The sequence below is a fragment of the Aethalodelphis obliquidens genome, unplaced genomic scaffold (assembly GCF_003676395.1).
Source record: "Aethalodelphis obliquidens isolate GAN/ISIS:26980383/991018 unplaced genomic scaffold, ASM367639v1 scaffold12, whole genome shotgun sequence".
NCBI classification, from domain to species: domain Eukaryota; kingdom Metazoa; phylum Chordata; class Mammalia; order Artiodactyla; family Delphinidae; genus Aethalodelphis; species Aethalodelphis obliquidens.
The window spans coordinates 19022831-19050381 of record NW_020837956.1 but is presented as its reverse complement, the minus strand read 5'-3'; the positions used below and the strand labels follow the sequence as shown (position 1 = coordinate 19050381).

At 44.3% G+C, this 27551-nt stretch overlaps 1 protein-coding gene across 1 annotated transcript; it reads right to left on the bottom strand.

Annotated features, from left to right (window-relative positions):
* Positions 1–269: 269 nt before the first annotated feature.
* CAPN14 (calpain 14) lies at positions 270–21027 on the bottom strand. Its single transcript, XM_027113915.1, has 15 exons — positions 18648–21027; positions 15179–15253; positions 13974–14137; positions 12757–12924; positions 12260–12268; positions 10669–10729; positions 10122–10361; positions 8562–8598; positions 8007–8060; positions 6632–6689; positions 4034–4098; positions 2317–2385; positions 1578–1656; positions 822–938; positions 270–471 (listed from the first exon to the last, which is right to left on the bottom strand). The coding sequence occupies exons 1-15, from the start codon at positions 18809–18811 to the stop codon at positions 377–379; spliced, it is 1455 nt and encodes a 484-aa protein (XP_026969716.1). The 5' UTR covers positions 18812–21027; the 3' UTR covers positions 270–376.
* Between the last annotated feature and the right edge of the window lie 6524 nt (positions 21028–27551).

Genomic DNA, 27551 nt, shown 5'->3' with positions numbered 1-27551 from the left:
TTTTATGAGTCTCTTTCTAAGCAGCCCAAACGGAGGATGTGTTTTCGACAGAAAGGGCAGATGATTCAACTCCAGACTCCAGTGTCTCCACATCTGGCCCATGGCAGGTGCTCAGTAAATCTGTGCAGCTTGAATGGAAGGGGAAGACAGCCAGTGTCAGACACAGAGCTGTTTTCTCCTCAGCGTATCACCTCATTCATTCAACAAACACTTGTACCTTCACATATGCCTGGCACACAGTGGGTGCCCAGTCCTATTTGATGCACAAATGAATAAGTGCACTGAATACAGTGCTCCATCATGCACTCAGCAGAACGAAGGGCACTCAGAACCCTTCTCCTTCACAAGCCCCTGAACCGGCAACGGCCACTGCTCCCTAAGATGACATGAATCGACCCCGTGGAGAAGGTCTTACTTCTGGCTTCTGGAGGTATATCCCTTTGCCATCTTGGGTCAAGTTTTGGAAGACGTCTGTGAAAATGCAGTACAAAAGAACACAGCTAATGCGTGTGTATGTGTTGGAAACGAGAGGGACTAGCTCCTCCCATACGGCCCCTCACCCAGGAAGCCAATTTCGGCCTCTGTGCAATCACACGCGCCACACTTGTTCTAAGCGAGCCGCTTCACACCTTGGCCCTGGAGCAGGCAGGGCATAAGTTAGTTCGGGTAGACGCAGCTAGGTTTCACAGGCACAGAGCCAGCGTTCCCCAGAGCTCCCTGCACTGGCAGCAGTCCTCTCTCGTGCTTGAACTGGGGACAGGTGGGCAATCCACGAGGAGAGCAGAGGAAGCCCGGGCCCTCCCTCCTTCCCCCCAGCTCACCCTGCATGTTCTCCACATGCAGCATCAAGCGGACAAAGCTGACGAAGGCCATCTGGAGGTCAGGGCTACCGTAGCGGATGAGCATCAGCTGGCAGACGTCATCACTGAGCGCGATTCCCGCATTGAGCAAGGGTTCCCACCGTGGGTGCCGGAAACCTCATACCCAGCTCCCCTCCCACCTGAGGCCCCTTAAATTGTCCCTCCACTTCCAGCACCTGAATCCTAATAGCCTAAGATCTTCTTTTACCCGGTTCATTGTGAATTTTTCAATTATTTAGCCTATTAATTTTATTGTCTCTCCATTCTCCATCCCTGTCCCCTAGGCAACCAGCATGAGGATCTTTTTATCACGTGGGTTACTGGCCTTGAAGGCAGGAGGCAGTCTGCTTAGTGGTCAAGAGCATCTGCCTTGGAGTCTGGGAGTCCTGGATTTAAGCCCCAGGCAAGTTAACTTCTCTGAGCTTCAATTTCTTCCTCTGTGAAGTGGGGATTAGAACAGGGTGTTGGCAAAGATTAAATGCGAGTATACATGTGCCAACCCTCAGTAAATGTTAGCTGTGATCATAGTGATAATAATCAATGGTTTAGTTATTCACAGATCCTGGTCTTTGGGCCTCTGAACTCGGGGAGTAAACCTACTCATTAGAAGATTGCAGGACGCCACACACCCTGCCCAGCACCACTCACCCCCGCCGCCCCATCCCCTGCCTGGTGTGCGCCCTGCAGCATCACCTCCCCACCCGCCTCCAGGCCTACCTGTGTCCCTCATGGCAGCCCGCAGCTGGGCCCAGTTCAGGCATCCTGAGCAGTTAGTGTCTTGCTTGTGGAAAACCTCCTGTGAAGAGCCCACACCAAAGGCTAAGGAAGCCAGGCGTTTCCAAGCCCCACCTGAGAGCCCTCACACCCCGATGTCAAGGCTGCAGGACAGCTGAGTGTGAGGCTCCACCGGTAGGCCCGGCTGCCTAGACAAGAATAGGGCAGGGGGTCCCCGTCAGGATCCCACCTCCTCTCCCAGTTCTCCTTAAGGCTTGTGAGAGTGGGCGGTCTTTCTGTTACGGGGGATGGAGAGTCTTGGTATAGGTAAACGTGCCTAATCTGAGCACGCCATCCAAATTTTGAAGGGCTTCCAACCTTATGACTCAGGAGACGGGAGGAGAGTTGTGAGTAATGATTGGAAAAGTAGGAGGGAGCCAATTTATGAAGGACTCTAAATGCCATGCTAAGGAGTGTGAACTCGACTGACGGCCATGGGGAGTCTCAAAAAATTTTTAGTAAGGAAGCGATGTGATCAGATGTCGCTTTAAAAATTCAGAAGACTATTGCAACAGGCTCTCTGAGTTTGGGAGAGAAAGGAGGAAACACTAAAAGGACATTAGGGAAGATTAGGTGAGTGGTTGGGTAGAAAGGGCTGAAAGGGAGAGGGGTACCTTACAGTTTTGCAGAATTGCCATTTCTGCACTGTCCCGTGGGAGGCGTGGTGAACACTTGTTCTTACCTGATAGAGCATCAGCTGCTTCCATGGGTCCCTGAATTCCTGGATACTCATGGTGCCAGACGCATTAAGCTGATAGCAGGGTTAAGGTCAAAGCCGCCAGGGGAGTTTTGTCCACACCTCTGGAGGCAATGGGCCCTCCACACAGCAGTGTGCAATTTGAGACACCCCATTCAATGTTAGCCAACCCTAGCTGGCCTCCCTTGACTGCTCAGTGCAGCCCAGGGCTCCCTGGCCCTTACTAGGAAAGGACAGAATGAGCTGCAACACAGCAGCACTGAGAGGAGAGGATGGTCTGATGATGGTGATGATGACAGTTACCACTTAGTGAAGCAGGGTATTCTGACATGGCCAATCTGATGCGATTTAAATAAAAAAATAGTAACTCTTTTTTTCACTGTTGTCAAAACCAACTCATGGAAGGAGTCAGGCACAGGGTGGCTAAGGATGCCTCTTATATTTAGTCATTTTAGGAACGGTTAAAAGCTGAATGCTTAGCCCTGTAGACCACGTCCAAGTACCCCCGCATCAGAGAGACTGGCTCAAAAACACCATGACACACCACCTCTCTTTGAGTCCTGATGGTGGGCCTAGCACTGAGCTATACACTTGACCTATGGAACTTCATTTTCACCTAGTAGGTGGGGTAGGTACTAACTCCTCCCTCTTATGGATGAGGAAATGAGGGCTCAGAGAGCATGATCTTGTCCAAGTTCATACAGCTGCTGACAAGGCTGGGACCTGCCCCAGTGCCTGCATACCTGACCACCATCCCACACTGCCCGCAGCCTCTGCAAAGTTTCTGCCAACATTCTTTATATTTGCAACCCCTCTCACAGTATCCATTCTATGTGCCTCTCTGTGGCGTGGGTAATTAAACTCCGAACAACTTAAGGCAGAGGGTTTGCTAGAAAAATGACAGTGTTGAGAACAAAGAAAGCTGATTTCGCGGCATGTCACGGAACTCCCCAAGCTCTGGTTTCCTGATCTGTAAATGGGGACAGCTGCTGCCCCATCACCAAATGGAAAACTCAGGACCCTGAGGCTCTTGTAAAAGCTTCTTGTAACCTGGAGAATTGTTACTAACCGCCACCCTGCAGCTGCCTCATCCTCGCTGTCAGGAAGTAAGCTTATTGTTATTAATAACAATATTGATCACTTTTCGATGACACTTCTGTCCTAAGCACTTTACGTGGGTTATCTCATTTGTATTCATATACAAATCTTACAGAATAGGTTTCATTTTTGTTTTTTTTTTTTGTATTTTGGCTGCTATTTTTTGGGTCTTCGTTGCTGCTCACGGGCTTTTTCTAGTTGCAGGGAGCGGGGGCTACTCTTCGTTGCAGTGCACGGGCTTCTCATTGTGGTGGCTTCTCTTGCTGCGGAGCACGGGCTCTAGGCGCACGGGCTTCAGTAGTTGTGGCGCATGGGCTTAGTTGCTCCGTGGCATGCGGGATCTTCCCAGACCAGGGATCGAACCTGTGTCCCCTGCATTGGCAGGCGGATTCTTAACCACTGTGCCACCAGGGAAGCCCCAGAATAGGTTTTAATACCATCTCTGTGCTGCACATGAGGACCTGGGGCACACTGAGGCTAAGTGACTAGTCGGAGATCACAGACCTAGTAAGTGCTAGGGCTGGCATTCAACCCCAGGCCGCCTGGCTCCAGGGCAAAGCTCTCTAACAGCAGAATGCATCCTCCCACAAACCCAAAAAGATACATCCAGTAGGGCCAGGATCCCCTGGCAGGCCTCGAGGCTGAAGAGAGGCTGTTCGCTCCTTAGACCTGTGAAGGAACAGAAAGAGTCTGCATGGGCGTGGCCCCAGGACTGCATGGCCCTTTTCTGAACAGGAAGGGGCAGTGCTGCCTAGGCAGGCCATAGGGGCCAACGACCACCATTTACGTTGGGGCAGGAAGAATGAGAACAGTGGAGACAGAGAGAGAAGGCTTAGAGGGGATTCCTACATCCCAGTAACACAGTAAAACCCTGCAGAGAACATTCTGGTTTTGCTTCACAGTAGGTCAGATGAACATGGCCCTGTGTATCGGAGGGCTGGGATGGGGGCAGACAGGACGATAGAGTCACAGGCTCCCCAGTCTGAAAGGGCACCTTTTTCAAGCTCCCACCCAAACTGGGAGACAATCTCAGATGTCCTGACAGATGGCCTTTCGGTCCTGGGAGCTCACTCTTTCACATGAATCCATAGCTCCAAGTCAGGAGAAATTTCTCCTGTTAATTCCAAAGGAAGCTCCTGTAAAACTCACTCACCAGTCCTAGTTCTACCTCCAGAAAAGCATAAACAGGTATTTGTCCCCTCTTCGACTCCTCCCCTCCATTCGAAACATCTAAACATTTCTCCATCGGTTCCCCAGATGATATGGTTTCTAAATCCTCACCTCCCTCTTCTACGCACTTTGCTTTGCGAGCATCTCCCTAAAATGTGGTACCAAGACTGGAACGCACTCCTGCAGATGCAGGTGGATTAAGCAGAGTACACTGGGTCTATCACTTCCAAAATTTTCAGTCCACATTTCCCAAATGAGGTTCCCAGGGAAACGCTTTGCAGAGAAAGGGTTTTGAGTTCAAATCCATTTGAAATATTCTGTATCTATGACCCTTGTCTGCATCACCATGTACCTTAGCACGTGATCCGTGTACAGGAGCCAATGTTGAAATTTTGTTTAATGCAGAATTTCCTAAGCACCGTTGACCGTAGAATCGAACCCATTTTACTTCATGGAACACTTACTAAAACCTCTCGGTTTCTAACATTTCTCGGAACACAATTTCAAAAACACACTAAATGCTTCCATTAAATACCGCCTGAATTTGGGTTCGCTTATTTAGCAGCAACTTGAAACTATTAGCACATGTTAAGCTCAAGGTCAACTAAATTAACCAGATAGCTTTCAAATTAACTGCCACAAAGATGAGGTCTCTTCTCTTAGGAACTTGTGCAACTGATTTTTTAAATATTATAAAATGGCAGATTTTAATTATCACCCTGACTACATTTCATCTTTTGGGCTTGGGCACAGCTTGTGGTGAACATTCTGAATTTTAATTCTGTTGGCTATTATATTAATTATTGCTCCCAGTTCTGTGCCCTCTGCAGATCTGATAAGCCTGCATGCCATGTCTTCTTCCAAGCCATTGATAAAAGTTGAGGAAGTGTAAGGGGACCAAGGGCAGAATACAGAGCCTCTCAACTAAATACTTAAAACGTATAGGCTCTGACCCATAACATAGAATTATCTCTCTGGGTTCATATTTATATAACTCTTGGGATGATGATAAAACTTGTGAATCATATTGCAACTTTCCAACCCACACTTCATCATTTATTATGGGAGACTTTACCAACTATTTTGCCAAAAGCTATAGCAGCTCTCTGATCTATCAACCAGAAACCCTCTCATAGGAATAAATGAAAGCAATGTGTCCATCCATCCTTTCCAAAGTCATTTTGCATACTTGTGATTAACGCCTTAAAAATTTAAATGTGCAGAAGCCATCTCTTTTACATTTTTTTTGTTTTTTGAGGAGGTGTAGGGAGGGGCTGCATCTCATATTGTATAATTTCTAGAGTCTCCCTTTCTGGCTCTTTTATGATACCCGAGTTTGGCTTTGAGAAACCACCTGGAAATTATACAGTTTCTGAGTGTGTTTGGGTTTGAAATCTTGGCTTCATGTAAAGGAGAAGCAATCACATATTTCAGGTAGCAAATACCCTTTAATTGTTTGGTTTACTTTTTTTCAAAATCATGTTTTTCTCACTCAAAATACTTTTATATGGGCTTTAAGCTTTCCTGATGATTTATCCCAAGCTTCATACAAAGGCATCCACACCGCCCATCTGCAGTTCTCCTTCGTGATGTGCTCCTATCAGGTTTCTGTGGGTTAATCAATTTAACTATGAGCTCATCAGAGAGCTCTCTGGTAAGCTAGTCGATACTTAATATTTATTTGCCGGGTCGAGAAAATGAATGCCATTCTTCCACATGGACTTTATATGCCAAGAAAGAACTATTCAGCTATTCTTCTCAAATTAGCAAACTCGCAGAAATCTTCATTTTCACTGCCATCTATCTTTACACACTCAACTAAGCAAAAAAAAAAAAAAAAAAGAAACAATTTTCTAAGCTGCATAAATTCCTCTACCTCTTTGTCAGACCACACGACCCACCCTGGTATAAGACACAGCTCCTGGGGGGACCCGTGGGCATTCACATGTCCCACCAGGAGAAAGAGAAATAGACCCAGAGTTCAGAAAGGTTGTGACCCCTGAGTCCTACAGGATGACTCTGAAATACTCACCTTCCCAGGGCATGTGGTTCAGGATCTTCTGCAGTTGGACTGCCTTTATTTCTGGATGCTGGAGCAGAAGCAGAGTGGTAGAAGAGAATCATCACTGCTGAAGGCTCGTTAGATGCAGAGGGCCCACAGCTAAAGGGGGTTGGGAAAGGCCTCTCCCACATCTGCTCAGGGTGGCACATATGCCATTTCTGGGCAGAATAACTGATGCCATTTTTCTGCACATAAGGAACATGACTAGACGTATAATTAAATCTGGAATTTCATAAGAACTTCTACAACAGTTTAACTGGGTGCCAAGTTCAGAGCACCCCAGCAGGGCAGGACTCTTAAGAGGTAGACTAATAGCGGTGATTCTCAAACTGGGTTCTATAGAGATGCTTTGAAAGTTCAGCAGTTGGGTTTCAGTTTTATTACTAATAAACTATCCTTAGCCAAGAGTCCAGATTTCCATTTTAGAGTTCAGAAAAGCAACCCTTTACATGAACATTTAACTTTAGGACATATTAATGCAATATAAGTACCATAAATTTGAGCTTATATAATGGCTGTAAGTTATCTGTTCATATTTATCTGTTTTATATATGTTAGGTTTCTCTGTGAGATTCCATTTGATAAAGAGGACTGCCGCAGAAGATGTTTGGAAACCCCTGGTATGGAGGAAAACTTTTATAAACAACACACATAAGATTCTGATGTATCCTCTCTGATGACATTAAGCAAAATGCCAGTGGTGAAGATGAGAGAAGACGGGAGGGCTGTTACTAACACAGGCAGTTCATGTTCTTCCAGTTGTAATGACATCACTCAGATGTCAGGCCCAGATTTCTTGCCCTGTTTCTAAATGTATTTCGCATCCTTCAGGTTAGGGACGGGGTGGCCTCTTGCTGGTGCTCAAACCTGGGTCAGCCCAAGGAAAGAACTGGAAGGGACCAGGAGGGTAGGCTTCCTCCTCCCCAATGCCTCTTACCGGTTCCACCCCCACCAACCCACCCACGGGGTCTTCTCCCTGGGTGTCCCTCCCCCAGACCCCCCAGGGCTCATCATTGCCAGGCTCCACCCACACCTCCCAACACTGAGTCCCACCTCTGCCATATTCCATTGTCACAGGGATTAAAAATTAAAGTTGTTTTTCCTACAACGAATCAAGGTAGCTTCCAAGAACGGATATGCATTTTACAGGAGCCTTCTGGAAACAACAGCTCTACTCATTTGTCTAAAACCTTGAGGGCTTTCATAGAAAGTGGCAGTTTGGGGACTAGGAAGCCTTAAATCACAATTTACACACAGGGTCAGGCAGATGCAAACCCACCCGCCATGGGATTATAGGCTCCACAGCGTGCCCTGCTCCTTGCTACCCCCCCTTGGTTCAACTTACCTTTTCAAAGAGTTGGGTGAAGAATTCATCCTGCCCTCCATTTGGTCTAGTCTCCTATAGGAACAGACACACAGAAGGACTTGGTCATTCCCCTGGACGAATGGACTCTCGGGCACACACTAATGTGCTCACGGCTCCCAGGCCTCTGAAATCTGTGAGTCTGACCTTGAGTGCTGGTTTAAATGTTTTGCCATAGCACTCACCCACATCCCTGTTTCTCCAGTCGTCACTGGCTTTGGGGAAGTAGCAAACCGTGAAAGGGGCAGAAGAAACACCGGGTAGAGAGAAACAGAAGGACATGGAGGTGTGACTCCTGCATCTGGGGCTCCGGGCCTTCAACGCCAAGGACCTGACCAGAGGGCAGTTATTTTGGTGCAAAAACAGCAGAACCTGCATACTTCTAGGGCACGATAGATAACATACTATGTGCGCCATAGAGTACGGCCTGCAGGATCTGCAGACCTCTTCCCCGGACCCCTGAATGTGAGGGGAGAAGCCCCCCTTCCCAGCTCTGTAAACAGTCCCCATCATGTGGAATTCCACCTGACAACTCACCTTAGGGAAGATGACACTTGAATTGCGGCCAATTTCACTGAGGGGGGAGAAAAGACCGAATTACTTCTTGGGGATCATTTTGGGAACGTTTTGACCAATATTCTCCCACCCCTGGGAACTCACCTTCCCAGTTCCTTAGCTGACGCCCCACTTGCCCTTGAAGTGTGCAGTCTGGCACAGGGCTTGGCACACGGCTGTACCTCCCCACGTGCCCTGTGTTCTCACCCCACGGCCTTTGCTCAAGCAGAACCCTCCTCCCGTGTGCCCTTTCCTTCCCCCACCCTCATCTAACTACTCCCGCTCATACGTTCAGACTCAGTGGTCTCACAAGGCAGTGAGGCCTGGGACCAAGATAAACTATCTATGCCCGAAATATGATGGAAAAAGACCTGGGTTCTAGCACTGAAGGGCTGTCATGTCGGAACAATCATAGGCAAAATACAGGCTTACCTCATTTCACTGTGCTCCGCGTTAGTGCATTTTTTTACAGATTGAAGGTTTCTGGCAACCCTGCATAGAGCAAGTCTATGGGCGCCATTTTTCCAACAGCGCTGGCTCACTGCCTGTCTCTCTGTCACATTTTGGTAATTCTCACAATATTTCAAGCGTTTTCATTATTATATTTGTTACTGTGATCTTTGATCAGTGATGTTACTATGGCAAAAAGATTCTAACTCACTGAAGGCTCAGACAATGGTTAGCATTTTTTAGCAGTCAAGTTTGTTTTTTTTTTTTTGGCCGCACAACTCGGCATGCAGGATCTTAGTTCCCTGACCAGGGATCCAACCTGTGCCCCCTGCAGTGGAAGCGCAGAGTCCTAACCACTGGACAGCCAGGGAATTCCCGAGTATTTTTTAATTAAGGTATGAGCATTGTTTTTTTAAGACATAATGCTATTGCACACTTAATAGACTACAGTACAGTGTAAACATAATTTTTATATGCCCTGGAAAACCAAAAATATCCTGTGACTCTCTTCAACACAGTATTTGCTTTATTGCAGTGGTCTGGAACTAAACCTGCCATATCGCCGAGATAGGCCTGTAATAAGTTTGGCTGGGATGAGTGTATATTGATTCGTCTGAGCCTGATGGTTGATGACAGCCCCCCTCAACTGAACAAACCCTGTGCGTCTCTTAGGAATCACCACGTCCTTAAGGCCACCCCTGCTTCCCCCAGGACCATGGAAGGGTGGCTCAGATGCTTCTCCTTGGTGCTCTCCAAACACCCTGGACAGATAAACGCTTACCCCAGACACAGCATAACATAAATAACTGTTCATACGTCCATGTCCTTTCCAGCCTTTGAGCCCCTGGAGGGCAGGGGCCAGACCTGTTCTAGCTTTTTCTCTCTACGTCCAGCAGAGTGTTCATTTGTTAGGAGGAGAGTGGGGAGGAAGAAGTGAGAGATGTCTCTGCGCAGACAGCTGCCCTGCTCTCCTGCTCACCCTGTCCCCTGTGCTGGTCACAGAGACCCTCGTCCTCCGCCATTTTCGTCTCACCCTGCCCCCCTCCCCTGGCCCGAGTGGACCCCAACCTCCGGGAGAGGCCTGGACCTTACTAAAAGACGCGCTTCCTGGAGAAGACTCTGAGGACAAACTCAGACTCCTGGCAGGACTCAGATGTGCAGGGCACAATGACGTATGTCCCAGGCTCCAGCCACAGCTCCCGACTCACCTCCTTCTCTCTGAGAAACGTCTCAGGCCAATTCAGGGGAGCATTTTCCCAGAAGAACTTGGGAGGCAGTCTCCTCTGGTCATCATAGCTCTGTGGGTAGAGGACGGGCACCTTTGCTGGAACCCTACATGAGGTTGAATAAATATGTCGACTGATTTGACTTTGTGTTAAAAACAATATCATACACAAGATGAGGTGAGGAATGTCACTGTGTCTGCACTTTCCACTTTACAGTTGAGGGTCTGAAGTTCAGACAAGTTAGGTCATCTGCACAAAGTCACCTAGCGGGTAAGAGTCTCAGCCAGGACTGGAATTCAGGACAGCTGAGCTCCAATGTCCACATTCTCGATACTTCCTGAAGCTGCCTCCATGTATGTGCTACCATTTCAAGGTTGATCATGACATGATTATGCTCATAGGTACAGACGGACCACCAGCCATCTCCCATACAGATCAACTGGATATTCCGTGTCATCTCAGTGAAAGCAGCCTCTGAAAGAGGAAAGAGTACTGGCCAAAGCTCAGAAGACCCAGATCAGAGGTCTGGTTTGTGTTTTGTTTTATCTCTTATTTTTATTCTCTCTTTCTCTCTCCCTCTCTCTTTTATATCCCCCTTTGGCCCTATTTTTCTCTCTTGCTTCCTCTTCCCTTGGCTCTCATGCAGGGCTATGGAGGGAGGGGAGATCCATAGGGGGGATGCACACAGTTGCTGCTGAAGACACTATCCACCACATAAAGACATTTCCCAGATTCCACTTAGGGCTGGGGAAACAAAATGTATCTCTTGGTGATACATGCTTTCTTTACTGAGACAATGAGAACTAGAAAATCAGCCCTTTGCTGTCTTTGCCCTGGCTGCCAGGAATCTCAGAACTAAATTTTATAATCAGCTGCAGTAGCTGTTCTAGGTTTAGTGCTCCTGGTAGAATTAACTGCTTCCCTATCTCTCATCTATTTATAACTTTTTTCTCGCCTTTTGAATTCTGTAACTGGTTCATAGTTTTGTTCTGTTTATACTTTTTATTGTAGGTTGACCCAATTCTATTTAGGAATAGGCTTAGATATAAATAGCTTTTTTTTATATGAATAGTAGAATTTAATAGAAATTCATGGCATTTTAGATTTGTCTAGATTTACCAATGTTTATTTAGAGATCTGGCATCATTTATACTATTTCCTAGACTTTTTTTTTTAATTTAATTTTATTTTTTTATAGAGCAGGTTCTTATTAGTTATCTATTTTATACATGTTAGTGTACATGTGTCAATCCCAATCTCCCAATTCATCCCACCACCACTCCTCGACTAAATCACTTTTTCTTTTAAAATTAATCGGCAACTTTGGGAGCGCTCAGTATTCCCTCGGGAGGAAAACAAAAAACCCAACCAAGCCAAGACACCCAATGCAAAATGGTTTCTTTACAAAAACGCTTTTACTCGATTCAGTCCAATCTGAGAAAATTAAGTCTTTCACTCCTGTTTTCTTTGGGAAACAAAGAATATCCACCACCTTTCAGAGGCTGGGATAGCTCAGGCCTTCTTAACTGATCCCTCTAGGCTGCCACTCAGCTGAAACAGAGTTGTTGCTGTCCTCTGCCTGTGTTTCTGTTTTGTTTTCCCAGCCTTTGTCCCTCGTCCCCTCGTAGGTGGGCTGCATGGGCTCCTGATGTCCCATCTGTTATAGATCTATTTTATTATGGGCTTCATAACTCAGGCAAGATTGTGATTTTTCCTTCTTCCTACGTTGTGACAGTCTTCAATATTAGCCCTAAGTATTTATGTAGGGATTTAATCGATTCTAAAATGTATCGGTTCTACATCAGGCTCAGACCTGTCTATGGAGGTGTAAGGACTTTGGGGGGCCCTTGGATAAAAACAGCAGATGCTCTTTACTTGCACACACAGAGGCAGTTGGCATTATTGCCAGACCTTCCCGTGGCTCCTTACATAAGGCTGCTGCAGTCTCAGTGAACCCGGGACATCACTCCCTACCAGGGCCAGCCTGGCAAGTGTGCAACTCACCTTGCTCATCTGAAAAACAAAAAAGAGAGGCCTCATTAGGCAGTGAATCCATCTCTTTCACAAGCATGAATTCTAATGGAGGCTGGTATACAAGAAGACTCTACCCAGAGGCCACTTCCCCTCCCATAAGACTTGCTGTTCCAGTCAGTGACATTTTAATCCATCATCAGAAATCCTGGATAAAGGTGAGGCAAGGTAAGCTTGGCTTTTGGGGAGGGGCAAAGGGAACTAGAATTAATTGTACCAACTGTGTGCCAGGCACAATGATAAGCACTGCTACACGATCTTCTTTTACTCCATCTTTTGCATAAATATCATTGTCCCCATTTTACAGATGTACAAACTGATGTTCAAATGCAAGAAGGTGGCTTGTTCTAGATCACATATTCCCAAGGATTTGCACCCATGGTAGACAGAGAAGGATGTAGGTAGACAGAGATGGATGGTAAAGAGGACAGGAAACAGGAAGAAAGGATAAGACTCCACGAGAGGCCCACCTACCCTGAAGAGGTAGAAGCCAATGGCGAGGTGAGGCTTCTTGTTGCGGTGCCTGTGCCTGGGCTTCCGGAGCAGGGACACCAGCACACTACAAGGCATCTGGAACCTCCTGCCCTCCTGGGGCCTCCAGACCGACAGCAGGAACTTAGGGTTCTTCCAAAATGTGTCTGGGGCAGAACATAGCCAAGGTGAGACAGGCTCCCCTAGCATCCTGCTTGCCAAACCACAGAGAGGAGCACAGACCCAGGGTGCTGCCCCGGGATTCCCACCCAAGGTCCACCCGGACAGAGCTGGGGTCCACCCGGACAGAGCTGCACATAAGCTAAGGCTTGGTCCCCGTTAAAATGCTGCTCCCCTGGGACCACAGGCACATTCTCTTCAGTTAGTTAACAGTCCCTGACCCAGGCAGTGAACATCTCCAGGACACAAAGTCTGTGCCAGGCAGTGTGCTGGGCAAAAGCTACAGTGGAGAGTAACTCTCAGGTCTGTGTGTCCGTAGAAGAACCCGAGGTGGAAGAGGTGGGAGGGAAGGGGCAGAGCTGTGGGGACCAAGCCTTAGCTTATGTGCAGATTCAGCCTTCGGGGGGACACTGTGGGGGAGATGAAGGCAGAGCCAGGGCCACCCGGGCCCCGCCGAGATCTTACCCCCTTCACATCTTTCCTACCCAAGAGACGGCCCATTGTGGAGAAAGGGACACAGTCCCCAAACCTCTCCACTTGGAGAATGTATACACTTTCATCTCCTATACCTGATGACCTGGGAATCCTTGATTTTGTTTCTCTACCAAACTCTAGGTAAGAAGGGCCTGATGCATACGATATAAATACTATTTCAATCCTGCCTGTTATGGGGTGGTTACTTCAGCATATCAGTGACCTTATCCTAAAACCACAGAAAGATGTGACCCAACCTCCTACTATGCCTGTGCGCCTGTGGCCGCCTGGTGCCGATTAGGAAAGGGAACCCTCTGGAAAGATACACCCCCAAGAGGTAGGCAGCCTGACTGAGAATTCTACGCCCTGGTGCAAATTAGGACAAAGGTGCCCCATCTTCCTGGTTCACATAGCCCGGGGCCAGCGCACGCAGCTTGGCCAGCAAAGCCCCCTCACCTTCAGCCAGGCGCCCTGGGCAGCGACTCTGTCTGCAGCCCCACCTTTGCCTGGAGAAGCTGCCCCTTTAGACCCAAGAGCCTCTGTCTCCTGTGCACAGGCTCACCTCGGGGTGACTTTGTCGGACCACCAGCCGTGGTCCCTTTCTCCCATCTCCCCTCCAGCATGGTGTACGACCACTTCTGGACCACCTCCTGACTCAGCAGGCCTGGGCTCAGTTTACAGATGACCAGAAGCATGAAATGTGCTTTAAAGTCCTGCAGTGTCATCCTGTGTAGAGGACGAAGGAGATGACATCCAGTCATGAGGACCAGAAGGGAGGCTGCAACTAAGTAACGGGCATCCCAGACCTCTGCTGGACCCAGGGCCCCAGCCTCCACACCCCCATGCAGAGCTGAGCTGGCTTTGGACCCATGAGACTGGGGCTGGATGGACCAGTGTGACGGTCCATCTCGGGCAGGTGGTGCTACCAAGAAACCCCACCCTGTGGCTGGAAGAAGCCTCCAACAATGGCTACCTGAGGGCGATGTTCTTGGGCCACTAATGGTGGTGATAAAGTGGAATTGGGGCATTCACAGCTAGTCAATTGATTTATACATGTTCAATAAGAATTGCACAAATCAGTTCCTCATCATCAATTGATAAAAATCTTCGCCCCAATTGGCTAACGTTGTGCCCCAAGGCGTGTTGTCTGAACCAGCTCAGTTTACTCTCTGTAAACAGAAATCATAGTATTTGCAGGACTCTTGAGTTCAATGACCACTTACTTCAAGAGCGAAAGGGACACAGCAGTCTGAAAAGGATGGGTACAGGGAGAGGAGGGACAGCGTGGGAGTTAATAGTAAGGGTGAAAAGTGGAAGGAACGGGGAACAGGTGGGTCTCATGTCAGACACCCAGAAGCAGCATCAGCTCAGGGTGTCTGGTGGCCTTTCATAAAAAGGGGTGAGAGGCTTCGGGGTGGGTGGGGGTAGTATTGCTGTGCTCTGGAGGGCACAGGTGCGGTGGTTTATAGTTGGCAAGAAACAGAAGTCGGAGAGGAGGCAGTGGCCACACCCACCCTCTGCTTTGAGCACCCGCTGAGTTCCATGCCAGGGGTCTCTGCTCTCATCACAGAGACTGTGACTGTTTGATTGCCCTGCTAGGCCATGAGCCCCTAAAGGGTCTTCTTGATCTCTGTATAAGAGATCTTGTCTCTTGATCTCTCTTGATCTCATGTATGCCTGGCATACATGAGGCACCCTGTAAACGTTTGCTGGCTGGATGTCCTAATGTAAGCCAGGGCATGTGCCCCAAGTCTCTGAGTCAAATACCAGAATTCCCCATCATCATCTTTCCTCAGCAGCAGAATCTTCTCCTTGAGGCTCAGTAGCTCGCACGTACTTGAGCTGAAAACAGAAAAGAAATGTTTTCATGGGGAAGGAAAGGATTGAGAGGGACATGCAAGAAATTCTTCAGTAAATGCTCTATAGTGTTGCTATTTATTCTCATCTTCATACTGCTTGCAGACAATTACATCTCACATCCTCTATTATGAAAGCGACGTGTGACATTTATTCATCACTTACTCTGAGCCAAGTTCTGGGCTAGGCTCTTGACATATTTTATTTCATTTAAGGCTAACAGCAACTTTACAAAGTAGGGATTTTTATTGCCATTTCAAAGATTAGGAAACTGAGGTTAAAAGAGATTAGGTCACTTGCTTGAAGTCACAAAGTTATTAAATGTCAGAACTAGCATTGGAACCTATGTTACTATTGGGTTTTTTTCCACAGCCCATCATTTTGGACTTCTGTTTCTGGCTACAAAGGAGTAAGGCTTTCATGTACCACTTCCCCACTATAAACAACTAAAAATGGGACAAAATACAAGAAACAACTGCTCTTGGACATTAGACAGCAGGCAGCACAGAATTATGACCCCAAGAGGAGGGAGACAAATAAAGTGAGCCTAACATTGCCTAGACTCCTGCCTGAAACTACTTCCCTGGACAGTGACGCAGGGAAGTGGACCCACAAAGAGCCCAGCAGTCTTGCTGAGTGGAAGAGACAGAGTCTGAAGTTCAGGGAGACAAGACAGCTAGAATTTGCTGGGGAAAGTGCCCAAGAGGAGGGGGCTACTTAAACAAGGACCTCCAGAGAACTTAACAGGTGTTCCCTTGAGTCTTTGGCTAAAATAAAATCTGTCCATACATAAAATGAAATCCCACAAGACTGGACTATACACAGAACAATTTCCAGAGCTGACACCAGGCTGGAAATCATTTGAATTCCCACCAGCCAGAGTCAAAAGACCTTACAGTATACATGGGGTCTTTAGTAGAGAACCCAAAGGGTCTACACCTTAGTAGTGGGGTCAAGTTAGGCCCCAACTAAAAGTTTTCCTAGAACTGTCCTAAAAGAAAACTTCAAAGTATCAAAATAATCCCTAAGCAACTAAATCTACAATGTCCAGTATCGAATAAAAAATCACTATGTATATGGGCTTCCCTGGTGGCGCAGCGGTTGAGAGTCTGCCTGCTGATGCAGGGGACACGGGTTCGTGACCCGGTCCGGGAAGATCCCACATGCCGCGGAGCGGCTGGGCCCGTGAGCCATGGCCGCTGAGCCTGCGCGTCCGGAGCCTGTGCTCCGCAAAGGGAGAGGCCACAACAGTGAGAAGCCCGCATACCGCAAAAAAAAAAAAAAAGAAAGAAATCACTATGTATATGAAGAAGCAGAAAATGTGATCCACTATCAAATCAATATCAAAAAAACAAACAACCCAATCCAAAAATGGGCAGAAGACCTAAACAGACATTTCTCCAAAGAAGATATACAGATTACCAACAAACACATGAAAGGATGTTCAGCATCACTAATCATTAGAGAAGTGCAAATCAAAACTACAATGAGGTATCACCTCACACCAGTCAGAATGGCCATCATCAAAAAATCTACAAATAAGAAATGCTGGAGAGGGTGTGGAGGAAGAAAGCGAACCCTCCTGCACTGTTGGTAGGAATGTAAATTGATACAGCCACTATGGAGAACAGTATGGAGGTTCCTTAAAAAACTAAAAATAGAACTACCATATGACCCAGCAATCCCACTACTGGGCATATACCCTGAGAAAACCATAAATCAATAAGAGTCATGTACCACAACGTTCATTGCAGCTCTATTTACAATAGCCAGGACATGGAAGCAACCTAAGTGTCCATCGACAGACGAATGGATAAAGAAGATGTGGCCATATATACAATGGAATATTACTCAGCCATAAAAAGAAATGAAATTGAGTTATTTGTAGTTCGGTGGATGGACCTAGAGTCTGTCATACAGAGTGAAGTAAGTCAGAAAGAGAAAAACAAATACCGTATGCTAACACATATATATGGAATCTAAAAAAAAAAAATGGTTCTGAAGAACTTAGGGGCAGGACAGGAATAAAGACAAAGATGTAGAGAATGGACTTGAGGTTACGGGGAGGGGGAAGGGTAAGCTGGGACGAAGTGAGAGAGTGGCATGGACATATATACACTACCAAATGTAAAATAGCTAGTGGGAAGCAGCCACATAGCACAGGGAGATCAGCTCGGTGCTCTGTGACCACCTAGAGGGGTGGGATAGCGAGGGTGGGAGGGAGACGCAAGAGGGAGGAGATATGGGGATATATGTATATGTATAGCTGATTCACTTTGTTATAAAGCAGAAACTAACACGCCATTGTCAAGCAGTTATACTCCAACAAAGATGTTTAAAAAAAAAAAAAGAAAGAAAATGTGATCCATGACCACACGTAAAAACAGACCTAGAAATAAGAGAGATATGATGGAATTAGCAGATAAGGACATTAAAACACCCATTATAAATGCGCTTCATGTTCTCAAGGATGTAAAGGGAACTATGGACATGATGAAGAGAAAAGTGAAAGATATTCTCAAATGGTATCTCTAGTATTAAAAAATATAATATCTAAAATGAAAACTACTCTGGATGAGACTAACAGCAGATTAGACACTATGGAATAAAGCCCATCATTTTATTTAATCCTCATCACACATCTGGCTCAAAGAAATTAAAAAGTTTGCCTAAGATCACACAGCTACCAAAATTAATTTAACCCGTCATTTTTCTCAAAGACAAGCACTTGTTTTCCTAAACAAACCACTACCAACAACGTTATGATGCTATATTTCTACAACACTTTAAAATTTATATAAATCGGGCTTCCCTGGTGGCGCAGTGGTTAAGAATCCGCCTGCCAATGCAGGGGACGCGGGTTCGAGCACTGGTCCGGGAAGATCCCACATTCCCAATTAAGCCGGTGCGCCACTGAGTCTGCACTCTAGAGCCCACATGCCACAACTACGGAAGCCTGCGCGCCTAGAGCCTGTGCTTCGCAACAAGAGAATCCACCGCAACGAGAAGCCCAAGCACTGCAATGGAGAGTAGCCTCCACTCGCTGCAACTAGAGAAAGCCCAAGCGCAGCAACGAAGACCCAACGTAGCCAAAAAAAATTTATATAAATCTTTGGATGCCATTTTTCCACATAGACCCAGTCCCTCCAACAATTCTCTTTATTAATGTATAATAAATAGAGTGTAGTACATTCTATCAGGAGTAATATTCCACTTATTTTTCTGAGCCTTCATTTTTTCATCTGTAAAAATGATTAAGTGATAATGCATATGTGAAAATGTCAAAAGCACGCATTTGAATTTGTGTGCCAAAGGCAGCCTCCTTTGCAGCCTTTACCTACCCCGTGCTCACCCCTCCCAGCCAGTCTCAGAAGTTCACCTGTCACTCCAGTCTCCTTTCCATTCCACTCTTCCCCAGGGGTTCCGCAGCTTGACTAGGTACGCAGGTCCATGTTTGGAGGTCACCTGTATAAAATAAGAACCAGTCCAGTGGCTGGGCTGAGTGCCAATAGCAAATGTTGCAGATATCTGGGTGAGATTCATGCCTGCAGATGAGACCTTGAAATGAACGATCAAAGGCCCTGGGAGTTGGTAAGAGGAGAAAATGGCTGTGCTGCTCACTAGCTGTGAGACCTAAGGGAAGTTACTTAACCTCTCTGTGTCCTTTTCCTGATCTGTAAAATGAAGCCAATAGTCACATCTACTGCAATGATTTGAATGGGTACCCTCCTCCAAAGATACGTTTACCTAGACTCCGTCAATGTGATCCTATTTGTAAAAAGGGTCTTTGCAGGTGTAATTAAGTTAAGGATCTTGGGATAAAATCACTCTGGATTAGGGTGGGTCCTAAATCCGATGACAAGTGTCCTTACAAAAGAATAGAAGGGGAAAGACACAGAGGAGAAGGGTGTGTGAAGATGTAGGCAATGACCGGAGCTATGCATTCCAAGCTGAGGAATGCTGGGAGCCACCTAAGCCGAAATAGGCAGGAAGGATCCTCCCCTACAGCCATTGGAGTGAGTACGGTATTAAGGACACATTGATTTCAGACTTCTGCCTTTAAGAAACACTGTGAAAAATTAATTTCTCTTGCGGCAATTTGTTATGGCAGCCCTAGGACACCAATACACCTACTCATAGGACTGTTGTGAGGATTGAGCTAACATGGGTAAAGCAGTTAGGACAGTATTTATCACATATTAAGTGCTAAATTTTGTTAAATACATTTGTTAAATAAATATAAAATCATAAACATAAATATTTTTAAATATAAATTTTGTTATCTCAATATGAAAATAAAAGTTCTTGACGCACACAAACATGACTGATGGTGATCTAAGAGAAAGAAGAAATCAGGTGCGAATGGAGTTGAAAAAGTCTGAAACAGAGTTAAAGGGAATTGGAGGACTTTGGGGAAGTCACACTTACACTTACAGCCAAATAAACCTGGGGTCTGAACCCAACTCTAACCATTTACTGACTCAGTTTTATCATTTCAGTTTTATCATCTACAAAATAGGGATAATATATACTTTGTAAGATTAGTGGGAAAATTCAACTATTCATTTCGTAATGAATACAAAACATTTAGTCCAGTGGCTGGTCCATAATAAGCACTCAGTAAATTGTGTTAAAATAGTAATTAAAATTATTCCGTAATGATTGCATTTAGTGCTTACCAAGAGGTCTTTGGGAAACTCTCAGCCCTGGGACTGAATGTGAGCTGCCTGTCTACAGGATACCCAGGGGAAGCTCAGACTGGAGATATGAATGTTTAGGATTATTGGCATACAGATGACAACCGAAATCTTGCAAGTGGGTAATAGCACAGCAGTAGATTGGTTGTTTTTGCCCTCGCAGGGAACAGTCCTCCAAATATAATTTTTAAAATTTCAGTTCCTTAAGTTAACCATAATACAACACAGTGATTGGCTCCCTGACTGTTAACCATACCATATCAGACCACATCTGGGTTTATCAATCAGTTCACCTACACTTCATAAAAACTGTGGCATGTGCCCTGCTCTGCCTCGTTCTAGGTACTAAGCTTCTGTTCCGCTCTCTGGGAGAATCATGACACTTCGAACTGTCATGCAAACAAAGTAAGTCATGTGTGTGAGAGCAGCTAGCATAGCGCCAGCCACGTAACAGGCTTCCAGGCAGCAGTGATTATCCTCATCTCCTACACTTGGGCGCATGCGACTCAAGCCTTATAATTATTTTTGGCACCTACATCTTAGTGTTGACTCACATTGAGTTTGCTGTCAATTCAATCTCATGTCTCACATGTTAAAACAAGTGAGTTCTGTCCCATCCTGCAAAAGGAAACCCTTTGAGAAGATCCTGGTCTGAGCTTCAGTATCCTTGTGGCTATCAGTAGATATCATTTTCCAAACCTCCTGTTCCTCCTGTGGTCTCAGTTTCTATTCACAGCATCACCATCTACCCAGGCTTCTCAGAAACACTCAGAGCACGTAACACAAATATGTAATTATGTATGTAGGATTCTCTATACACACAAATACATGTATCTGTCAAATCTAAGAGGATGCTATATGCCAGATGCTAAGAATACTTTTTTATCTGACCTACCCCTCCCCCAAAAAAAGCATTGAAAAAGATCACAACTCCCAAGCCAAGGAGGTGAAAGAAAGAAGAATCCAGATAGGTATCAGAATAGCACTGACATGGGGAACAAAAAAAGAAGGCTCCTTTTTAAAATTTCAACATTGTTTTGAAAATTCCGGCAAAATATGAAATACAATTATAAACCTAAATAGTATTAATAAAGAAGAAAAACACTAGTTGATCCTCATTTAACTGGAAAACTAAGAATGAACTAAAAAGTACTGTATGAATGAGTATTAAGTAAAAAAACTATACATTAGATAAATACTTTTTAAAGTAATGGCATTCCTATGTATAGCAATAAGCAGTTAGAAATTATCATAATAGAAATATCTTTCATAGTAACAATAAAAATATAAAATAACAGAGAATAATCTTAAAGGAAATTTTTTTACCTATTTGTAAACTACAGAAAGTTTACACGGATGTAAAAGAATAAGTGGAAAGCTGTATCATTTCCTTGGATTGAAAATTTAAATATTAAGAAGATGTTAATTCTCCAAAAATTAATTTATAATTTTATTGAGATTCTGATAAAAAAATATCCCAATGATCTTGTTTTGTGGGGGAGGGGAGAGACGAGGAGAAGGTAATTGACAAAACATCTTCAAAATTGATCTGGATGAGTAAACACAGAGACATAAGATTAATGTCCTTATTGTAAAAACAAGGAAACTTTTTCAAAACAATGAGAAAAACACAAAGTGTTTTTAGAAAAATGAAGGATAAACAAAAATAGACAGTCACAGAAGAAATATAAATGGCTAATAAACAAATGAAAAATTTCAAACTTTTTTGTAATAATATATACACTCATTTTAAAAAATGAGATATTTTCCAGTTCCCAAATTGGTGAATTTATTTAAATAATAACATACAGTGTTGGGGGAAAAAAAAAAAAACCCTAGGAACTCTAACATCCCTGCAATAGGATATAAACTGTTGTACCTCTTTTGAAAAGCAATTTGGTGGTAAGTATCAAAAGAATTAATAATGTTGCCAATGGTTCCATTTATAAAATACATATTAAGTAAATAAAACCATGGATGAAGAATTATGTACAAAGGTGTTCATCTTTCAGTGAAACAGAATAGATAACTCTGAAATAAAGCTTTTATTATTGTTGGCAATAATTCTGCCAATGACTTACATGTTCGTTATTTAGTATGGCTAATTAAATTAAGGAATTTCCATAGAGTTGGATATTAGCATTCATTCCAATTAATTATCTGAATAGTTTTCCAGGATATGTGAAATACACATGGTATAATGTTGACTGGGGAAAAGGCAGAGGATAAATAAATACATATTGACAGAAATAAGACAGAAACTAAATTACCCGCAAATTTCATAATTACTTTTCAATTAGAAGGAACAGAAGATTTTGAGAAAGAGAGAGAGAGAGAGAGGAGGAGGGGGAAGACAACAAGGACAGGAAGAAAGTGAGACTAAGAGATTGTTAAAACATGTTAGTAAGGGAGAGTGAATATTCATACCAGATATTAAGATGTATCATAAGATTACAGTAATTTTAATGGCATGTTACTAAAAATAGACACAGCTCGCTGAAACAGGAGAACTCTGAAATAGGGTTATACTATTTCAATAACTTATAATAATGTGTCTTTAAGAAGACTTGACAAATCAAAAGAGAATGGAAGACTATTCAACAGAGAACTGGTAAAGAATCTGGAAATAATTTTGAATACATCACCACTCCACAACTTTATACCAAAAAAAAAAAAAAAGCTAATGATGAATTTTAAAGTTACATATAAAAGTTTCAAACTAGAGAACAATTTCAAGAAAATAAAAACTCAAATTCTTGAGCAGGAGAACTCTTTCTAAGTTTAATGTAGTAATGGGAGAAATCATAAAGAATAAAACCAATAGCTTTGGGCTTCCCTGGTGGCGCAGTGGTTGAGAATCTGCCTGCCAATGCAGGGGACACGGGTTCGAGCCCTGGTCCGGGAAGATCCCACATGCCGCGGAGCAACTAAGCCCATGCACCACAACTATTGAGCCTGCACTCTAGAGCCTGCGAGCCACAGCTGCTGAGCCCGCGTGCCTAGAGCCCGTGCTCCACAAGAGAAGCCACTGCAATGAGATGCCCACGCACTGCAACCAAGAGTAGCCTCCACTCACCATAATCAGAGTACGCCCGTGTGCAGCAACGAAGACCCAAAGCAACCAAAAGTAAAAATAAATAAAATTAAAAGAAAAAAACCAATAACTTTTCCTATAAAACAATTTTAAACTCAGTAAGCAAAAAGAAATTTTATAATCAAAATTGAGAAGCAAAATACAAACTAAATAAAATAAAAATAAATACAGTTTTTAAATAGAGAATAATTGAGACATAGCTGCTGAGTAGCAGACTTTTAAAGACAGGAGCAGGCTCTGCTTCTTCAACTTCCACTGTTGTCTGCTTTTGTATTTTTAAATAATGCCTGCTCCTATCTTCTGCCTTTATCAGTTTCCTTCTGCTGGTACACATTGTGTGATGGTCATAGCCTTATTGTTTTACAATCATTAGCCAACTGCAGGCAATTCACATTCCCAGTCTCTCTGCCCATCAAGAGCCACTTCCCTAATGAGTCAAGTTAGGGGCCTGCTTCAGCACTGAGCTAGATTTCAAGAGAAATGACAGCTCAGCCTTCCTCATCAAGAAGCTTCGTCTACCTCCCCTAGTGGGGAGACAGGCAAGATTTACCATCTAGGAAAGATGCTCAAGACTTGTCCTTGTTCCAGGGTCCCTCTGGATTCCTGTGCTTTTGTCGTTTCACTGCTTTGTTACTTTTATTATCCAAGGGGGGTTGTTTAGTGGGATGGTGCTATCAAGGTACTGCCTACAGGGACAGATTGATATGTCTGGGCTTGGGACCAAGAACTTGCTTCTGGTTTTGCTTTCATCAGGAAGCTCGGAGCCACACAAGCTGCTCACTTCTAAGGAGCACTGGGTGAGCTCACCTCCCCCCGACATGATCGCTGCTGCACCCGCCACCTGCCCCTTCTCCTCCTATCTACTGCCTCAAGGGTTAAATTATTTTTCAGAATTCAGAAGATTTTGGAAAGCTGCCTCACACCTTTTTTGGATTGATGGGAAAGGAGGTAGGATGATAGATAGCTCCACAGAGGATGCCTGTGGGGGCAAAGCTTTCGACCTCTCTGTGTGAGTGTTCCTCTCGAGGAAGCATTGGTATCTTCACTTTCAGCACTGCTGTGAGGACCAGATGCTACAAGGGCAATGCCCACCCTCTAGGAACACAAGTGCTATGAAAGCAGAGACTGATAATGAAGGTGATGATGGAAGGTTTTCTAATTATAGCTCACATCTTGTAAGTTACAAATGTCTTGCCTTTGGGAGATGAGGTTCTCAGGAAACTGAGCTGTAGGGGCTCAAGAAGCAGACACTTTAATAAAACCAGACATCCACCACTGCCTCCCATAGTGTGGGCTTTCTTCCTTGTGATATTGGACTTTTCCGGTGAGCTCACCCCTGGTAACCTAGGGATGAGATTCTCTTTCTGCCCCCAAGAGCTGCTGTGTATGACAGATGCACGTCCCAGTAATTAAGTATCAATAGGTGTGGCAGTAATGGTATGAACAGGGCAGGCTGTTCAGGGACAACTGGACAACTGGACTCAGCCTGTTACTTCATCTCCTTTTCTGTTTATAAATTTCCTGAGTACAATTTCCTAATCTCCTTATTTTTATTCCAGACTTGCCTTTCTTTGTATGTATTCAGTTTCCATTCATTCAAGGGGAAAGTACAGTAGTTCAAGTAGAAAGAACAGTAGTTCACTTTCCCTTTGAATGAATGAAAACTGAATGAACAAAAGTGAACTTACATGCCATATGTATGTGTGTGTATATATATATATATACACACACACACATATATATATACATGTATGTAATTATGTCTATAGATAGATAGATATTTGTATAGAGATTATAAAATGGTATTAGGTCCTTAACCTACACTGTGTCAGTTTATCCCCACGACAGCATTGTGCAGTGTCATTCTTAGACCGGGTTTCACATATGAGAATATTGACATAAGAAGAGGTTAAATAGCTTAGTCTAATTCTCAACAAGAGGAATTGGCTGAGCTGACGCATTTTCCCCTTCAGCGGAGCTCAACAAAAAGAGTAAACTATGGTGTACTCATCTGGGAGGGGCCAGGCTGGGAGGGGCCCAAGCTCTAGGGTTGTGGACACCTGGGCCACCACTTGAACCATCCTCCTGACTCCTCTAACCTCCCCAGTTAGGGCCAGGGCTCAAGCTTTTTTCTATTCCAAGTTGCCACTGCAGTTTTCACCTTCTTCTCCCTCTACTTCTGGCCAGACTTTGGTGGTCTTAGTGAGAAAGAGAAGAAAAAGAAGGAAAAAGCCCAATTTCATAGCGTCACCCTCAAGGGCCTATAGCGAAGGCCACACATTCCACTACTAGCAGTTGGGCTTCTTGGAGCCGATGAGCCACCCTCAGTTAAGATACAAATGAACTGGAAAAAGTTACTCAGTGACCAATGATATGCTAGCTTATTAAATACGTCCAGAACACAGGGCAGTGCCCACATAGTGAATAACAATAACAGTGATTATTATACTAAGAGCTAACAGTGTATACTGAGCACTGTCAACTGACCAGGCAGTCACTGAGAAATCAACATGCATTGTCTCCATTCATTCTCAAAAAACTCTCACTCACAATGGAGCTGAGGCTGGGAGAGTGAAGCCACTTTCCTGAGGCCACTAAGGATGTGCGGGCCCAGGGACTCTATCTACTGCAGGTTGTCTGCCTGGGAACCTCAGGGTAACAGACTATAGGAGCCACGTGGTGGGCATAGGAGAAGCACCTGGTAGGAGAGAGGCCGCTAGGAGCCAGCGGGAACTGAAAGCGAATGCCGCTGACAGAATGTTGAGTAGGAAAAAAATTAAGTTCCAGGGGACTACTTGTAGCAGGATATGCTTTTTACAAAGTTCCAGAGCACGAAACCTCAACAATATGCTATTATTAATGATAACATTAATTTAAAAACCAAGGGAATAAATTCCAGGTAGTGGCTAGCTCTGGGGCTGGCGGGGCACAGGATAAGGGAGGGACACATAGATACAGGCAAACTATTGCTAATTTTTCCAGTTCTCGGATTGGCTGATAGGTTCACCAGCGGTTCGTTGTATTATTTAAAAGTGTGTTCAATAAAAAAAGAAAAAAATGTAACAAAAAAGCCAGGTATAAGGAGTTTGTCTTGAACCACGATTATGAAAAAAAATCTACTTTTGTGTATCTAAGGACCAGATATTTTTTATAAAGGATGGGGGAATAATAAATAAGTAGCCAAGTACTCACATTCAAGGTTAAGAAATAAAGCACTGCGAATATATAGTTGAAGCCACCTGTGTCCCCATCCCCAATTTCACTTCTGTCCTTAGTCCCCAGAGGACATTGTTTTCCAGATTGTTTTCTATTCCCTTACTTTTTAAAAACTTCTGAGCATCATGAAAAACAGGGAGTGTTTTTTGCATAATTTAAAACTTTAGAGAAGTGGTATTTATTATGCTTTGTATCACAGCCTACCTCGGGCTTTATTTACCCAGCACTGTGTTTTGGCATCAGATCCAGTGTCCTCATTTTCACGTTGGTATAGTACTGTATTATTATATGAAATTAATTTTGTTATATGAACATGGCACAATTTATCCACTTCCTTGGTGAAGAAAATTTCATTGTTTATAATATTTTGCTGTTACAAACAATGTTGCCCTCGACATACTTATCTCCCCATGCACCTGCACGTGGGCAAGAGTCTCTCTAGATAACAAGTAGGCATGGGATCGCAAGGTAGATGGAGGACACGCACACCTTGAGCTTTGCCAGGTAATGCCAAATTGTTTCCTAAGGCGTTTATGACAATCTACATGTCCACCAGTGACGAGTGAGAGTTCCCATTGCACCACATTCTCACCACCACTTGTTATCAACCAATGTTTTTCTTTTTGGCCATTTTGGTGGGTGAGAAGTTCCATCTAATTGTGGTTTGGCATTTCTCTAACTACTGATGAGGTTCAACATTTTTTCTTGTGTTTATAGGGTAGAAGTCACGTAGCCTCTTTTGGAAAAGGAATCTGCCTTCTGCTAATATATTTTTTTCTGTTGGAATGTTTGTCTTTTTCTTACAGATGTGCAGGTATTAATTATATATTTTGGACGCTCTTTGGTTGGTTTTATGTATTGCAAATATCTTTTCACTATCTTTTGTATCTTCAGTTGAATAACAGTGACTTAGGTTTACTATTGCCAAATGTATTTCATTTGCCATTTGTTCTTTTGGTGTCTTATTGAAGGAATTCTTCCTGACCTTGTTGTAATATATATATGCATTCTCTGTTACAACCTCTGTATATATCAGGTTTCCACATGTCCTGACTATTTTACTGGGTCACTGTTCTCTTGATCTATCTCTATGCTAAACCTCACCACCTTAACCACTGCAACTTGATAATGACTTCTACTATGGCAAGTTCCCTTCACCTAGTTGTTGCTCTTGCTGTTGATATTGTCTTCTTTTATTCTCCTCCTTCTCCCTTCCTCCTCTTCCTTTTTTTTTTTTTTTTTTTTTTTTGGTACGCGGGCCTCTCATTTTTTTTTT

Excerpts from the sequence above, each read along its gene's own strand:
- CAPN14 (XM_027113915.1), bottom strand. The coding sequence starts at position 18,811 with ATGAATCTCACCCAGATATCTGCAACATTTGCTATTGGCACTCAGCCC. Across the intron at positions 10,362-10,668 it reads TGTATGGGAGATGGCTGGTG|GGTTCCAGCAAAGGTGCCCG; the intron begins GTCCGTCTGTAC and ends AACCTCATGTAG. Across the intron at positions 6,690-8,006 it reads TCACCCAACTCTTTGAAAAG|CATCCAGAAATAAAGGCAGT; the intron begins GTAAGTTGAACC and ends CTTCTGCTCCAG.